Here is a 14,282-nt window from a genome sequence, read left to right on the forward strand (position 1 = left end):
CGAAAGCTGGAAACATCCCGTAATTGAAACGTCTTTAGTGGATAATTATCCGGAACTTCTGCCGTCACAGCAGGATCGTATTGTTCCGATTTAACACGACGTCATTAAAAAACACAAATCTGTGTTAACCTCTCAGAGTGACGCTGTCCCTGTGCCAAACAATAGGCTCTGACGTACAAGTGCTCCGTGTAATTTTACGCTGCTGCCATTTCAAAGTGTGAATGTGGGAACTTTGGCTCTGCAGATGAGAATCTGACAGTTTCAGTGGCTGCTGCTGCTGCACATCTGCAACAGGCCATAAAGCTTCAATAACAAAATCTGACTCCAAAACAAATTCAGCATCAGCTCATCGAGTTTCGTCCCATCGGAGTCGTGAACGTGCGGCTCTTTAGCTGCTAAATGTTCCACTTTGCTCACCTCGCTGGGCTCCAACTGTCTGCTGTGCAAAGTGGCTCTTTAGAGCTTTTTTCCCTGAAAGGGCCACAAAAGATTTATGCAGGGAGCTCATCAACGTAACCTTTCACTCTGTCTGCAGCCACAGAAGCAAGCGTGCAGGAAACTCAGTAACAAAGATCAGTACTTTCCGTCAGTATTAAAATAAATATCCAATCGCAAACTAAGTCATTAATAATCAGGTTTCATGCATAATCGTTAGTGGCAGCCAATCTCCTCACACCAGAGCTGTGACATCACTCAGCATGAAATATGGACATGAGTTTAAATGGGACATTTTGACACCGGAAACACCTTCAGTCGGATGGTTTCTGTGCAGAGTGATGCTTCAGACATCAGCCTGCAGAGAACAGAGCGAGGCAGCCGTCTGCTTCTGTGTCAGTGTGAGAGGATAAAAGCTTTGAACAGAGATCAGCTGGCCTCATATAACACAATACCAACACAGGGCAGCGTGCAACTACAGATGAATTTGGACGCCCCATCACAACTCAACAAGCAGCCCATCAGAAAGCACTGACCTGCAGCACAAAGCTCCCTGTAAAGTCTCAACCACCCAGACATCTGCTAATAAACATCCTAGAGTCTCCCCGTGCACCAAAACTGGAGCTCAGACTTCTAGAAAGGTCTGTTAGTACAACAACGTCCCAACAGCCGTATAGTTGGTCAGATAATGTCATTAAAAATGTTCCAGCAGCACAAACATGGTCCACAGGTCCAGTTCAGGGACTTCAGTTGGCTGAGGTGGAGAATAGCAGACAGCTAGCAGCTGCAGCCGCCTGTGTCACCATCCACCTGCCAGTCAACATTGGAGTCTATGCGGTAAGACTCACTGATGGGGACAGCCCCAAGTGGACAAGAGAGGAACTGCAGCTTGTGGCAGTTCCACAGTGAGTTCAAATTACCAAAAAAACCCACAATCCTCTGTGAAACTGAAATTATGTCACATGCATCATTTGAATAAGCTTTGAGTGACCAGAGTTACTCACATCTTTATTTATAATCACAACAACAGTTGCCTCAAGACAACTGTAAAGTAAAGACCCTCCAATAATACAGAGAAAAACCCAACAATCATATGACCCCCTATGAGCAGCACTTTGGTGACAGTGGGAAGGAAAAACTCCCTTTTAACAGGAAGAAACCTCCGGCAGAACCAGGCTCAGGGAGGGGCGGGGCCATCTGCTGCGACAGGTTAGGAGTGAGGGGAGGAAGGCGGGACAAAGAGATTAATGATCAGCTGATAACTACGATGTGGTCGCTTCTGACTCCACAAAACGTACGATGACAGAAGCTGCGATGCTAAACCCGAGTTAGCTCCATTCAGCCTTTGACTCCTCCTTCCAGTCATACATGACGTTTGTTATTGGTTGAGAACCACCAAGTATTCAATGTTAAACATGATGGTGGGACAGAAATACAGGAGGAGAATGGATGTTGGGGCTACACTGATACTGACGTGTGTGCTGTGTGTTACAGTGGTTATTGTGTGGTCTGTATATTGTTTGAAACGGGGACACGGGCGCTACCAAAGACACCGCTCGAACACGAAACTGACCTCAGACCTGCCTTTCCATGTCCTACCTCCAGACATCAACAACATACACCTCCCAGCACTACGCAGGGCCGACCTCACCTCACTGTGCGAACACCCCCAGACAGGCTTCAGTCATGTGACAGGGGACAAACGGGCAGGAAGGCCTCGATGTGGATCCATAAACTAAAGTGTGAGCAGGCAGTGTGCACGCTGGGTGTGTCACCCTTTAGCAATAAGATCTGTCTCCGACATCCCCGTCCATAACCCCTGGTTCTATCACTGTGTCACGTCTTATTGCAAATTATATGTCAATGTGGACACCCCTGTTATCTATCTCCTCTCCTTCTCTCCATCTATCCTTTTCATTTTTTGATTTACACTTGACTGTCTATGATCTCGTGCAGGTTACTAAGGATTACAGGCTGGCAAGGGTTTCTGGTCCATTGACATATAATGACATTACAACTGCTTCATCGGAGGGGAGGAGGGACATTTGGACAGACAGAGAGAGAGGCTGGGATGAAGCAGAAGCTATTGATACAGGTCAGAATAGACCTCCTATATACAACCTTCTAAAATACGACAAAAGAAATCAAACACATCTGTGCCGTCGCCAAGCTCCTCTTTGTTTTTGTTCTTTCCTTTCGGGGGTTAAAGTCTTTCTGATTTTCTGAAACTAAATCTGCAGGCATACAGGAAGTCATTTTTGTCAGTTTCCAGCACAAATTCAATTATGTCTGTGATCATCTTAAAGGTTAGAACTCATTCTTCCCCTGGTATAATGCTTATTAAGCAGCGTTTGCTAATTAGAGGAGTGTAGAATAATAATAAAATAAAGAATTAAGATTTTGCTCTATGCAGATGATAAAGTTGTAACCTTCTGAGAACTCGCTACTAACGCTGCATCCCGTCATCATTAGAAACCTTCCCGGTTCTCACGGTGCCTTTTCTGTTTCTCCTTGCTTTCTCTCATTTGGTCATCTTTAACTGTTTGAACACATCTCATAAGGGCTGACCTCACACCTCAGTTTGACCTGTTTCGGGAGAACAGAATCACCAAGGTTCACGACAAACTCAGTGCCTTTCACGCAGCTTTTATTGAGCAGTGTTTGCATAAACCTTTAAAAATTCATCAAGACATCTACGAGAAATGGAGCAGCTCAATATCAGAAAGCCTGATAAGGCTAGTTTTGAGTTGGTGGCCATAAGAATATTGGTGATCGTGCCTACAACCAGCAAGCAGCTCCGTGGAAGGCCTGCACGTGCATTTGCAAACCTTTGCCTTGAATTTAATTTTAACATTGCAAGGAGCCAAATCTCTCACAGGACAAGCAGTGAGTGTGAATCGTGTTGAGGTGACTGAGAAGCTTCAGGAAACAGCTCAGGAAGTCATAGCAGAATTTTGCATCTGACCCTGGAGAGTATAAGATGCTTCTGGTTGAGCCACTTTCAGCCCTGGATACTGAACTCTTCCCCTTAAAACTCTGGGTTTTAAGGGGAAGAGTCTTTGGGTTGTAGATGGAGAACCAGCTTTTATCCTTGACGTAAACTCACACGAAAACTCCCACATGTAAGAAAATCTTTTTTGTTTTTCACAGGCAAAGTCTTTTTGATCGTACCTTCTGTTTCTCCGTCTGAATCAGCTCAAAGTAGCTGCTGTGTGAAAGTGGCAGCTGGCAAATTTCCCTGATGGAGCCAGACTGCATTAGAAAAAGTCTGACTTTAAGACTTTTGGAGAGCCACTTAGCTAACAGCAAATTAGCTTCACAAAGCCAGACTCCATTTCAGATTTCATTGTAAAAATGATCCAGTCAACTGAAGTGGCAGCTGGAGCCTGAAGCGTTCAATCTGAACAGTGTGGCGTTCACATGTGATGTCACTCGCCGTGAACCCGGCGATCTCCTTGAAAAAATGTTGCACCTGCGCCTGGATCGTTTTTCCTCTGCACAGGTTCTGATCGATGCTTTGAGAGCTCTCGGACGTTTTGAAAATAAAGGTCAATAACAGCTTAAGAAAGTCATGCACTCATCTAAATACTTGTATCAAGACCTTCTGACCTAAGCGTCTGGGTCAGCAGCACTTTATTGATTAAGATGTCCATCGATCGACTGAAAACCACAATGACGAACGCAGAAAATATGGTTTTGCTTTGCCAAGCCGAATCTAAATTGAAAGAAACGATTTGCCTCACTTGACCTTTCATCTTATGGTGTCAGTAGCTGGTAATAAAGTTTTGACCTATCGGTTATTGCTCGTTTCTAAGCCTAAAATAAGACAGCGAGATGATTAAGACTGTAGATGATTGCTAACTGCGGCTTTACCGAGTGTGCTTATCTGGAGGCTTTGACCACGTTGTGGATTCAACGATTAAATGAAGACACAGAAATGTTGTTCTGAATTTTATTGCACGCGTGATGAATATTATTACCTGCTTCCTGAGGACTGCATGCCGTGTGTCATGTTTCCAGACGTCTGTGGCTTTTGTTCAGCATTTCTGTGTTTGTTATTTAAGTGATGACCGAGCAAATTTAACTCTTTCATTAAAAAACTGACTGTTTTTGAAAATCAGTATTGCAGTAAAACAGGATTCTCCTCCATTTAAACGCGCTTGGTGATGCTGGCTGGTCAGCAGGAGGACTAACTGCAGTTGGTGGTAAAGAGCAAACCAACGATACCTTTAAACCACACCTGGAAAGCTGGCAGGAAACCTCCGGGTCTCAAGTCCTACACGAAGGATTATTTTGGTCTTCGTCTCTTTGCTACATAAAATTCCTCAAACCTGCTGAAACATGGACTGTTTTTGGCACCTACACAGAACTGTCGTAGAACTGATGGGAAACACGTGTTGGGAAGATGTCGGGCTACTTTGTGCTCATTGACTTTTCTAGAAGTTTCTAGAAGTCTGCTGGAGAGATGAACTCATCTAGTGTTTGTTGATGGTGCGAGAGACGCTGGTCCAACGTTTACTCCAAAATCTTCCACAGACATTTAGCTGGACTGAGATGAAGTGACAGCATTATTAACATGATTGTCACCCTCAGCCCTCGTGTGACGGTTCCCTCTAAGCAGGACCATGGCACAAAAAGAGCCCCTCACGAATAATCAAAAATCCAAAGGCTTGTTTGGGCTCCAGCAAGCGCACAGATCCGTCAGTCAGCTGCGGCTTTTAAAACGCGTCACTATACTATCGAGATTTGGTTGAAAACTGAAAGGTGACAACACTTTTCCAGGATTTTGGAAAGATATTGGAAAAACGATTCTTAAGACGAAAAGAAAGACTCTTGCACAAAGTCCTGCAAGAAGACATCTGGTCCTATCAGAGTGAAGATCACGGCCCTCTGCCTGGACCTCAGTGGCTACTTTCAAGTCACAAAGGATGAATAAAGTTTTGTAGATTTTGGTCATTCTACGTTTAAGAAAGAAGATTACCCAGGGTACAACCCTCACCAGGCCCAAAACTGGCCAATGAGCATGCAGCTGGACAGTCGAGTGCTCTTGAAGAACGCTGAGATGGCAACAATGAAAACACTAGGATACAGTTTCACGCGTTGCTGCTAATTTAAAAACAGAAATGCAAACACACGTTCTTGTCTTTTATCTTTTTTATTGCGCTTGATTGGCAGTTCTGACCAACTTACACAGTCAAGTATTACCTACTATATAAAAGTGTACGCGGCGTCTAAATGGAAATGATTCTCCTTTGCTGATCTTATTCATAATAAGCCTCTGGACAGTGAAAACATATCCTCGTAAGAAGCTGCTGGTCAGAGGTGCAGAGGTGTTCAGGAGGAAGAGATGTGCTTTCACTGTTCAACTAAATTTTGAGTTGAAATGACTTCCTTATACAACCAGAAAAGACAACTTTGACCTTTCATCTTTCCACCAAATCTCAACATCTAGCAAAGTTCTCCTCAGCTGGGTTGGATGTAGAGACACAGTCGATGGTGACCTTTGGTTAATAAGACGTTATCAGATGGAAGATGTCGGTGTTAGAGGCGATCGCCGTGCAGAACAGCCTTCGCTCATCTTCGCAGGGCCACTTGAATCTAAAATGAACCAGAAACAATCAGTAACTGTTCTTATCGCACTTGAGCACAACCCACTCGACAGTCACAGTATTTGCAAAGTAGCAGGAAGCAGAGTGATTTAAAAGGCCCCCCAGTGGGAGCACTCACTAAAAGAGCTGTTTGTTTTCCAAATTAATGGAGACTTTCAGACGGCTGTTCTTCCTCTGCACTTACTTCACCAGCCTGCCTTTAACGACCGGCTGAGGTTTAATCCCTGGCATTTATTTATTTAGGCTAGCTGTCAGTTTGAAAACATATTTTAATGAGGCGCTGGTCGGCTGAAACAATAACCTGAGCTGAGATGTTTTAATTGGCTTTGAGAGGAGCTCTCAGAGGCTGGAGTGGGATCATTCAAAGCAAACACGCTGCATGTTCGTGTGTTGCTTAAAGGTTGGAACAAAGGTACACGATTAGCCTCGGCGCTGCTCCACCGCAGCGCATCGAGACGCTCTGAGAGTCGGAGGCTTCGCTAGTGTGTTTCCACCAGAAGGGCTCTCTGCACCACTCTACATGAAGAAATGTTCATCTGCACGGCTCACACTTTACTTTAAATGACTCCGAGACAAACTTCTCCCTTGTTTTTTTCATTTTAAGTCTTCATCCTGCTAACTAAAAGAGCACTGAGGTCAGGTCCTGGGTAGATTTGGTGACACAGAGTGTCGATTGGCCAACAGGAGCATCTGAGAAAATGAAGCTTTGGTTCATTTAATCTACGAGCAAGAAGAAAAGACCAAGCAGGGTGTGATTAGGAGTGCGTGTAATCGGCAGGTCACCAACGTATGAGCAGGCGGCGTCCTTCAGCTTCTCAGTCAGATCGACACCACCACCAAACACCGCGTGAACTCGAGTGCTCTGCAGAGAACCGGCCCTCACACAGCACTCACTGTTTGCAGTTAAAGCCAGCTGCTGGATTGCTAGTTTAACATTTTTAACATTAGCAGTCTGAGACTGCATCCTTTCACCTGACTGAAAATTCACTTTGTGTCATGCATCCAGTCCCTGGATCCAGAATACGGTCTGATTGTGCTCCGAACGTGTCGTAGCTGTAAAGCTTCTCAAATGTCTTTTGTCTGAGCTCATAAAATCTCTCATAATTTAACAAAGCTGCCCAGAACGTTTTGAACAGTCACATGATCTGTTTATCAGTGGAATAAAATCATGAACAGCGATTTTCAGTCCATGCCAGTAGTAATCCCAACAGTGTGACAGTAAAACAAACTCGAAATGATCAAACCTGCGGGGGTGGGGTAGTTGCATGCCTTCTGTATTATGTGCTGCTAACACTGCACCATGACTGAATATGTATGTGGTATTAATCTGTAATGTGTCGTGTGCATTGTGTTGAGTGTCGCCGGTGTCACTGTGAGTTCCTGGGACTAATCTCACTGTGTTTCTGGACTGAAGCGAGCCCGATGCTGGAGCCAGGCTGCGTTCAGGAATGTTAGCTGCTTTGCTGTAAAGCGATTGGCCGCTTTAAGACCCTCTCCTAAAACATCATCCGGCCGGGCTGCAGCAGTCGCACGCGGACGTGTCGAGAATCTGGCCTCAGATTCAAAGCCTCGCTTTCACTATGCGAATCACGCCTCCTTCCTCCCGCACGCCCCTCGTCCTTTACCTTCCCCTGACCAGTGTACTAAAGCAGACCTGCGGTTCAACAGGGAAACACTCGGGTGTCTATTAATACCTAACAAGTATGCATGTCTGCAGTCAGCAGGAGATGCATCGTCAGCCAGTGTGGCGATTAAATTATTCTGCTAGGAAACCAATTCTCTGATCCTCCTGTGACGAGCGTAGCAGCTCTGAGGGCGGCGAGGGCAGAGAAAGCACAAACATAGCTTCAGTTTATGAATCTAAAATTGATCTCAGATGTGATTCATGACAATCTCGACATAGTCAAGCCTCCAACAGCTCTGCAGCACACGACAGTCAGCTTGGCTCCAGGGTCGGTTTCCTCCATACATCAAGCCTTTACTGCTCACTGGCCAAGTTTGATTTCAAGTTGCACATTCAGATTGGTTTCTGTGGCCTCAGTTTCCACTGGGCTCTTCAAACCAGACTACAAAATGAAACCGGGCCGGTCTATCAGCTGGATCGCTGATAGAAGCTCGTCAGTTAAAAAAAACCCATATCAGATTGAGAATGCATGGAGCACACGCTGACCTGAATCAGTCTGAGAAATCGGCCCATCGCCAATCTCAGCCTCTGTGTCCCTCCCTCCCTCTCTCCCTCCCCCTGTCTCTCCACTGTCCTCCTCCATCCCCACCCCACCGCCCCACTCCTCAACTTATAGGACAAGGAGGTGAATCTGGAACAGGTGCATCGTCGTATGAACAGTCTTTTGGACGAGGACTTGGCCCACAAGCAGATCCCCGGCCCCTCTATCGAGATCTCTGCGCTGGACATCGGCAGCATGCAGCCCAGCCAGGCCTCTCTGGTCCCGGGCCCGGAGTCCAGGCGGGACTACCCGCCCTCGGGCCTCGCTGTGACCACCTTCCTCCCCGGGGAGGGGGGACCACCTCCTCCTCTTCCCCATCCTCACCATGGGGGGACCCTAGGCAGGACGCTACCCCCATCCCAGGGCCCTGGCAGCAGCACGTTGCCCCCGCACCACCCGCTCAGCAGCACCAACCTCAGCGGCACCATGCAGTGCAAACACAGGGCACCCAACGGGGGGCTCTTCCGGCAGAGCCCTGGCAAGACACCCATGCCAATGTCCTACCAGGCAGTCTCCGCAGGACCCATACCCGAAGCCATTGAGGCCACCCACAGTACATCGATATAAGATCGGAGGGGTAAAAGGGGGGCGGTGGGTGGGAGGGAGGCTGCTCTCTGGACCTGGGTCCAGGTTCGGATGCGAGGCGGGTTGGGGAACCCTAGAGGAAAATTATTATAGAGGAAAAAAACATATATGTACAAAGTAAAAAGATTTTGTATCTCACTATCTGTTCAGAAACACACACGAAAAATCTAACAAAAAACAACAAAAAGCGGGCGGCGGGCTGGAGGGTGTAATTTTTCTCGTGTACATATCTGTAAATACCAAGAGAACGAAGTGAGGTTAAAGTGTATTTTGAATATTCTCAATTTTTGAAGTTGAGTTATAAAAACAAACAAAATGAGATTAAAAAAAATATAAACATTGATGAAAAAGTTATGACTGTTTGAATGGCTTTGTAAATTTTGTTCAATTAAACAATGACGCGAAATTCATTGTGATTGTTTTCTAAGTGCCGAAATTAAACGATGTCTTTCCACAACTCATTGATGTAAACGACTACCCATGATGCACCGCTGTAGGGACATTTTTAGTGGTGGACACCTACTGTTATGCACCTCTGTACCAACCCTATATATATCTTCAGCATCGGACAAAAAAAATCACTCTTTGTTTTTTCCCCATTTGTATTAAATATATAATATACATAGTTTTTTCCAAGCAAAAGTCTACATTCTTTTCTTACGTTGACTGTAAATGATGTTCATTCAAACACTGAGGGGGAACAAGCGGGTTTTTATTGGGTTCATATTTTACACACAGCTCAATGGTTTGTTTTTATAGCGAGTTTTTATTTGGCGTCAGTACTGTCCAGGTGAGAGTCTGTTTGTGACGAGCAAATGAGCGAAGAAGAGTACGTACGGCTGCGAGCGCACCGACCGCTGTCTTTAGGTCAAACGATGATGCAGTCATGCAAGCCTGGCCTCTTTGTGGAACACGACAGGGTGTAGAACCGTGGCTCCCTACCCACGCGGTACAGGTCTTAGTCTTAAAGTCAAATATCATATTTTTGAACTGTAAATGCAGTCGCGCGTTCGACGTGATGAAATCTCCCAACAGTTTCTGTAGTCCCGTTTAACCACTTACTACAAAAACCTTTTCTGGGTCACGTTAAAGCTTCAAAATTACAAGAATTGCTTCTGTATTTTAAGCTGTGGAAAGAAATGAACATGTTTAGGGTTGGATGAACCACAGACCTTTAGACATCAAACAGAAACCAACCCGACTTCGAGATGAGGAAATCAGGAACACAAAAACACTTGTTCTGGGTTTCAGAGAGATGCTTGCACCTTCTAAATGATGAATAGTTTTAGAGTTCGTCTTCTTCATCGCACCACCAGCAAACCAGTGAAAATCAGTTACAGTCTTTTTCTATGAAACTCTGTCCAGATGCTTTTAGACTAATGAAAAGTTGGCACCAATTTAAAACAAGTACTGGCATGCTTCCCAACTCTGAGACAGACCCTCTTGTTAGCCAAATATATACAAAAAACCAGAAACGGTCCAGAGTATCAGCCAGCCTGGTATTCATTTTATTTGATATTTTTGAGCTTCTGTTTGTATTTGAAGGAAGTGTCAGATTCAAATTGGTGCCAGAACGATTGATGGTTATTAATTTATTCAAACAAACTTCGACAACAGTCGAAGTCTGAAAGTCTGAAATTACAGACCTGAAACACAAGAAAAGTTGTGACAGATCAAACGTATTCGCCTTTCCATCCTTACTCTTACTAACCGCTCCCACAGAGTTCCTAAAGGAGGGCCGACACTTTTGTTTTCAGGCAGTCGTAATGCTTCGTTTGTGGCCAAATATCGAAGCTCGGCCGAGTTCCAACAGCGGTCGGTGTGAACGCAGCCTTAACCTTAAGAAAAAATATAAAGGTACTAAATATATATGTCTTTAATTTTTATACTCGAGAATTTTACGTCACGCTCTCGTACGCAAGTTTCGTCTTGCAAAGCAGTGCAGTTATTCTAACGAGGAGTGAGAGAGTGACTCAGAGAGGCATCGTATTTCCACAAGTCATTCCTAATGAGATCCATTATCACCTGCAGGGATGACAGAGGGCGTCATTACCCAAAGTGCAGACAGAGGCTCATGATGATGGCCGTTCTGCAGGTGCCATACCTCAACTGCTTGTAAAACAGAGGGAAGTTAAATATATTTACTAAACACTGGATAGTATTTTCTCTATAGGATACTGTGAGAGGAACATTTATGGTAAAAGTATTTAACAACAGAAATATATAAAACGACCATATCACCCCCACCTTTTTGCTTTTACAAGCACGGTTAACGTGCATCTATGGGCCTAATGACTGTCGACTTCATTTACATTAGCCTGACGCTGGCTGTTCGGATCTATGTTGATCACACACAGTTTTCAGGACATTAGCAGCAAAACGCAGACCCGCTCATCTCTCCATTTATAGAACGTGTACGTGGGCAGAGGAAACTGAGGAACCTTAACTTGTCAGAATGAAGAGCTTTAGTTCCAAAACTGTAGATCGGACATCGAATCTTGTGTTGTTGGTAGGTTTGTGGTTGTTGGACAGGCGGCAGATTAACTCGTTCCTTAAACTACAGACACGAGCGTTCTGTGGAGGTTTTACTGTCCGGTTCTGTCGCACAGCACTTCTTCCACACTGGGGAAACCCAGACTGAAAGATTTTTAAGTGTCCATATCATGTATGTCCACTCTATTCTTACAGACAGACAGTCAGACAGCAGAAATACTGGAGCTGAAGCCTTCTAACAGCGAGTTGTTTTTGGGCAGTCCCTTAGAAAAGATGACCAGGGGTGGGGAACTCCAGGCCTCGAGGGCCGGTGTCCTGCAGGTTTTAGATTTCATCCTGGGTCAACACACCTGACTCAGATGATTAGTTCATTATCAGGCCTCTGGAGAACTTCAAGACATGTTGAGGAGGTCATTTAGCCATTTAAATCATCTGTGTTGGATCAAGGACACATCTAAACCCTGCAGGACACCGGCCCTCGAGGCCTGGAGTGAAGTAGATGATGCTTTTATCACTGTGTGCAGAGCAAGCACACTCCCTAATGTCTCCTTAAGGGTGCCCCCCAACGGCAGCAGTCTCCATCATATTAAGCTCAACTCTGAAGTTTCTGCAAATGAAAAAAATCCTTCAGAGCTTTTTGCTTTTCAAGCAAACAATTTGACACCAGAATAATAAAAACATTCTTTATTAATTCAGATAGGTTTGCTACTAAACCACAACACATCCAACAATTACAACCCGAGGAAAAAATGTGACCTCGTAAACTCTTGGAAACATCCCCAACAAAGCCTATTTGTCCAGTATTTTTCAGTGTTCACACCGAGGTGTTGACCCAGATCAAAATTTAGAAAAACGGTCCAGAACAAATCTGATCTACGTCCTCGATACCACCGGAAACCCCAGTATGGGTCCACTGCCCAAAAGCCAAAGCTGTTGAACAGGTGGCTTTAATGTTGTGGCTGATTGAATCCAGTGGTCTGTTAAAGACTCAACCACAAAACACAGAGATTTAGGAATAAATTCTTCCAACACCAATGACAAGCCGATGTACTTCTTTGTTTCGCACCATGCAAAAGCATGTTATGGCTCTTATCAATGACAGGTTAAAGGTAACATTTACAGTTTGTCCCCGACTACGCATACACGCAGTACCGCTCTCACGTAACACCTTAGAGTGTGGATAAAATACTTGGTTCTGTTGCTGTTCATTCATGCTCCTAATTCTTGATCACTTGAGAAATGTAACTGTAAAAGCACTGTGCCGAATCACTCAGATCATAGGACCAAGGTTTGTTTTTCATAGCTGTATTAAATCTGAGTCATTGAACTGGGAAGAAAAAGTTTAACGTGTGACTGTGAAGATTTACGTTGTTGCCAAGCAGAAATGTTCATTATTCAGTTTCACCATGATTCTGTTAGAGCTCTGCTGAAACGCTAATGTTCTGTGTCTGTGTGAAAACCAATTCTCCGGTGACACCAAGTAAAACCTGCCATGTGTTTCATCCTGTGCGTAAACGGACACGCAGAAACGTGACGGTCCTCGACTCTGACGCAGCTCCCATCTGAACACACTCTATATGGATGTTTTCTTACTGTGTCAGTAGTTGCTTCTCTGTCGTGAACCAACTTGCTTTTTGCACTGTGCTCCACCACGTGACGGACGGACAGAGCGAGGTTACGATTGGTCAGCAATGAGGAAGTGACCGGGAGGGCGGGGCGATAAGGGCCTACGTGTGTCCTGTTTATGTTCGAACTCCAACACCCCGACAGAGGATGAAAACATGAACTGTCAGAGCATACAGACTGTCACAGTACATCTAAGGGAGACCCTTATTTTATTTATGAATATGCTGCTTGGAGTTTCTTAAACTTTAATAAAGAAATATGGTTTACAAATCTGTTTCTGATATGTGTCACTGACAACACGTCTCTTCTACTTAATGCAAACTGTTACCGTGATATTGTCAAGAAGCAGCAACCTCCGAGGGTAAACTGTGCCAAAAGCAGCACTTCCTCTAATATCCAAAAGAATCAGTCCTCGTAGACTCGTATATTATAATGTCTGTTTGCCGAGTGCAGTTCCAGTGATTTATTGGCATGGCCCTGATCACTGCCACTGATTAACGGGTATCTGTGTCTGCTCGTTGTACCCATACCTTGTTAGTGTTAGGCCGCAGTCACACAGGCCTATAGATCGGTCAGGGACTCCATGGTAACCACCAGTTGCTGGGTAAAAATGTGTGACTATTTGGCGAGTGTTTTCAGGAGGTTGTTTGCTGTTGTTAAATGTGCTGCACTGCTTTGGTTGCTCACAGATTGCTGCTGTCCTCAGTAGTCTGCAAATGGTCTGCAAACATGTGACAACTACTTACCAACCAACTGTGAAAATGTGAAGAGTGCGACTGGAAGCAGAGACTGTTTGCCTTCAAAGTAAAAGCAGTAAGGCATGACTTTTACTTTGAAGACAAATGGTCTCAGTTTCTGGTGTGCTTTGACTTTTTCACTGCTGCTTGGTGGTTGGAGAGTGTTAGCAGACCGGTTGGTATCTGCTTGTGTATCTATCCCACTTATCGGTTCCACTTGCACCACAATCGTGTGATTTGAGTTTGTGTGCTGGAGGAGGATAAAGCGGCGCGGTCTACAGTGGATATGGACGTTACCGTTATATCTGTCACATGAAAAGGTCGAGAGCACGATGGACAGAAACAGCTGCATTATGCTGCTAACACAACTTCAGCTGTGTGCAAGCATCTGCACAGACAGCATGCTAACGCTAAGCTAGCCACAAACCCAGAGTGGAAGCTGAGCGAGTGCCGACGCCAGAAGCCAGACCCTGAACTTCAACAGGTAACAAACCGATGAGCAGTCAGGCTGGAGCCGCCGTTTCTACCTGTTCATGTTTCTAAAGCAGAATCACCATGGCAATGGCTTCAGA

At 45.0% G+C, this 14,282-nt stretch overlaps 1 protein-coding gene across 2 annotated transcripts in view; it reads left to right on the forward strand.

Moving 5' to 3' along the window:
* The window catches only part of LOC146664350 (glutamate receptor ionotropic, delta-1-like), a 612,588-nt gene extending 600,909 nt beyond the window's left edge, over window positions 1-11,679 (forward strand). The window contains exons 17-18 of one of the 2 annotated variants that reach the window (XM_085417191.1): window positions 2,392-2,530; window positions 8,345-11,679. In XM_085417191.1, the coding sequence (XP_085273317.1) occupies window positions 2,392-2,530; window positions 8,345-8,811 (606 nt within the window). In that variant the 3' untranslated portion in view covers window positions 8,812-11,679. The remainder of the gene's footprint in view (window positions 1-2,391; window positions 2,531-8,344) is intronic. The other variant, XM_085417192.1, reaches the window with a different exon arrangement.
* The last annotated feature ends 2,603 nt before the right edge of the window (window positions 11,680-14,282 follow it).

The sequence above is a fragment of the Rhamphochromis longiceps genome, linkage group LG8 (genome assembly GCF_057381845.1).
Source record: "Rhamphochromis longiceps isolate RC_006_pf linkage group LG8, R_longiceps_female_GT1.1, whole genome shotgun sequence".
Taxonomy (NCBI): domain Eukaryota; kingdom Metazoa; phylum Chordata; class Actinopteri; order Cichliformes; family Cichlidae; genus Rhamphochromis; species Rhamphochromis longiceps.